Consider the following 3,562-nt stretch of genomic DNA (forward strand, 5'->3'; position numbering starts at 1 on the left):
CGCTCCTATTGGCTAGCGCTCCAACACATTGTACGTGATAGGCTAAGGGGCTAATGCCTTCCAGAAACTTTACACGTCCTTCTGGTTCCTGAGACTCTGAGGCTCAGTGTTGATTCTGTAAAACAAACAGCACGAGGAGACCAAACTGCAGCAGCTGCTCAGGTGATACACACCTCTCTGCCAACGAGAGCAGACCATACGGATAGTTCCTCTGGGTCCAAATACCTGCAGCCGGTCAGGTGATACACACCTCTCTGCCAACGAGAGCAGACCATACGGACAGTTCCTCTGGGTCCAAATACCTGCAGCCGGTCAGGTGATACACATTCCTCTCCTAAGCCTGCTGCAGTGCACTTCCTGTCTGCAGGCTGTAATAAGGCCTGACTCCTCCTCAGAGCAAAGTCCTCCTGCTGAACACGAGGAGAAGGAGAGGAAGGAGAGGAGAGGGAGAGGAGAAGGAGAGGAAGAGGAGAAAGATGAAGATGGGAGCTCAGGATCAGGAGGAAGAAGCTGCTGCTCCGACAGAAACCAAGAAGAAGAAGCAGACGTCTAAAGAAGTTTGTTTCTCCGTCTTGCCCGACAGATACGAGCCTCTGATCGAGGAGGAAGAGGAGGAAACACAGGAGGAGAGGAGGAAGAGGAAAGAGGAGAAGAAGAGGAGGAAGACCAAGAGGTACAAGAAGATCAGGAAGGTAGGAAACAACCATGACCTTTGACCTCATTCAATCATCCATGACCTTTGACCTCATTCAATCATAATGTGGTGGTCAATAACAACATCAAGGAAAATAGTTTAAAATGTTTTACGGCTGTTTTTGTGGAAATACAAATAAATAAACAATCATTTAAAAAAATAAAGGTAATTTAGAATTTAATTCAAAACAGAAAACCATTCAAACATTTCAGCTTCTGTTAAAGGAGCATTTATTAAAAATATCATAAGTAAAGCAGATATTTAATTATAGATTCAATATAAATAAACATATATAATTATTAAAATATAAAAATGAACTAAACTTTACAAAAAACTATAGAAATATCAGTACAGTAAATACATACAAAATATAAGCTGAGCCCTGACAGGAACACAATTAGTATAAGTCATTAAACCCTTCATTTAAAAAAAAAATATATATATATATCATGTACATATTTAATATAATAAAAAATGCTAAAGAATAATAACTGTTTAAATCTGATAAAAGAACATTAAATAAAAACACCAAAAGTAAAGTTCTGCATTTGTTTACATAATTTAAAATAGGTGATTAACGTCCTGGTTGATTTTAACTCCAGCTGGTAAACAGGGGGTGTTCCTCAATGTCGAGGACGCTTCCTTGGTTGGACATGTCTGCTGAGTCAGGTCCTTCAGAAATGAGGCAAGAATCCTTCCTAGTCTCGGAAAACGAAGAATGGAACAGGCTAACAGGCTAACAGGTGTGAGTCAGATGAGAGGCCCCGCCTTAAATGGAGCGCGATTTCCGCCAAAGATTTGTAAATCGGTCCGTGCGCAAAGCAGGGTACACATGTGCAGCCTCGAAATTTCTCGCAACGAAGGACTCAGTCCTCGGTAGAATGGGTAGAATTCCAAGTATGCTGGACATTGGAACAGTCCTTCAGCGGGACTCGATGACGTAGCATGCTTGAAATAGTGGCTCTGGAGGATCCTTCCTCGACATTGAGAAACACCCAGTAACTCAGAACTTTTGTTGGACCTTGGACCCTCAGGACGACGCGTCAGTCTGATAGATAACACCAGACCTCTGACATACCACTGTGTACAAATACTCTGTCGCAAGTAAAAGTACACTAAGTTCGAAAATATTTGATAAAACACAAATAAAAAAAAATACATAAAAAGATTCTTTAGGATTCATCCTCTGGGGAACATGAATTTAAACAAAAATAAATCCAGCTGAAAAATGTATTTAAATATACATATATAGCGGAAGTCATTATGAATTAAATTATAAATCAAATATAGAATAAAATTAAGTTATATCCCAGTGTGTAAAAAATGATATCTAATGATATTAATAAAACAACAAATAAATACATAATAGTTTGTATAAAATATTATTAAAGTATATATCTGTATTAAAATATATATATATAACACATCTTATAAATAAATAAAATAACTATACAATAAAATAAATACATATCACATTGTGTAAACATTTAAATAAATCATATATTAAAATAAATAAATAAATAAATTGATGTATAAAATAATAGTAAATGATTATTATTTAAATTAAATATGTCTGATTTCTGTCTGAATATATATTATCGTTATTGAATAATGCTGAATCTTGATTATTTTAAACTAATCTTAATCTTCCCATCAGAACGTGGGGAAGGCGCTGCGTCTGAGCTGGCGCTGTTTGATGCTCGGTCTGCAGAACATGGCGGCCGTTTACTCCACTCCGTCCTCCGCTCTGTCCACTATGGTGAGCGAGGTCCAGAGGAGCAAAGCATGATGGGACATGGAGTCCCCTGAGCACGGACCTGTAGGTCCTTCTGTGGCCTGTGTGTGGAGATTCTTCCTAATGTGGACGACCTGGACGTCTTTGATACACTGAGCCTGGCACATGTTAGCTTATGTTAGCATACAGCCGTGCTGTATTTGTATGTACATGTTCTCGAGGAAAACATATTTTATGACGTGTCACAAACAGGGGCGCCGCCAGGTATTTTGGACCCCATGAAAAGATCTCACATTGGGCCCCACCACCAGGCCCAGGTCATGCCAACCAAGCACAATGCTGTAACCACACCTCCAGAACCCATTTATGCTTTAAATAACTACCTGTACAGGCTTGCCTCTATCTTGTAGTCCAATAACTGCACAATATTTACTGACACTGAGCTGTGAACATATAACACTGTGCAGACGTGCAACATTCTACTGCAGTGGAATTCACTATTTGATATAACACTAACATTTCTGACAATAGACCTCAATAGTCATCTTTTATGGTGTAAATGCCTTTTTAATAATAACATTTTTCAATGGAACATTCTCAACATGAATGCATACATCCAAATAAATATAACTTAAATATGTGGGAAAATACTGTGTTTGAAATGTTTAATTGAAATTAGATGTTAGCTTTTTGTTTTGATATATATTAGGGCCGGGACTCGATTAAAAAAATTAATCTAATTAATTAGAGGTTTTGTAATTAATTAATCGAAATTAATCGCATTTTTAATCACATATAAATATTTGACCTGAGAACAGTGAGAAGATGTCAATAAAGTGTCTACAGTGTCTACAGTCTACAGTCGAGTGCAATCCAGTGAGCTGGTTATTTTTTCAGACGTGGACTTAGTTATCCTGGCCCTGAAACCAGTCATCTGGTTGAGTGTGGGTTGGGTGTGGGTCATACTTGTCAACCCTCCCGATTTTCGCGGGAGACTCCCGATTTCATTGCCCTCTCCCGGTTTCCTCCCGGGGTCATATTTCTCCCGATTTCTGACAAAATCAGATTTACACACGACTGTTTCCACTCGGACTTTAATACAGCTACACCATTGTTTGGTTTCCATGGTAACA

General features: G+C 38.5%; 1 protein-coding gene across 1 annotated transcript; it reads left to right on the forward strand.

Moving 5' to 3' along the window:
• Positions 1-328: 328 nt before the first annotated feature.
• Positions 329-3,279, forward strand: LOC307031711 (required for drug-induced death protein 1-like). The gene is made up of 2 exons (XM_079669027.1): positions 329-692; positions 2,352-3,279. The coding sequence occupies exons 1-2, from the start codon at positions 477-479 to the stop codon at positions 2,481-2,483; spliced, it is 348 nt and encodes a 115-aa protein (XP_079525153.1). The 5' UTR covers positions 329-476; the 3' UTR covers positions 2,484-3,279.
• Positions 3,280-3,562: the final 283 nt, after the last annotated feature.

Source organism: Notothenia rossii, assembly GCF_949606895.1.
Source record: "Notothenia rossii genome assembly, chromosome: 3".
Classification (NCBI taxonomy): Eukaryota; Metazoa; Chordata; class Actinopteri; order Perciformes; family Nototheniidae; genus Notothenia; species Notothenia rossii.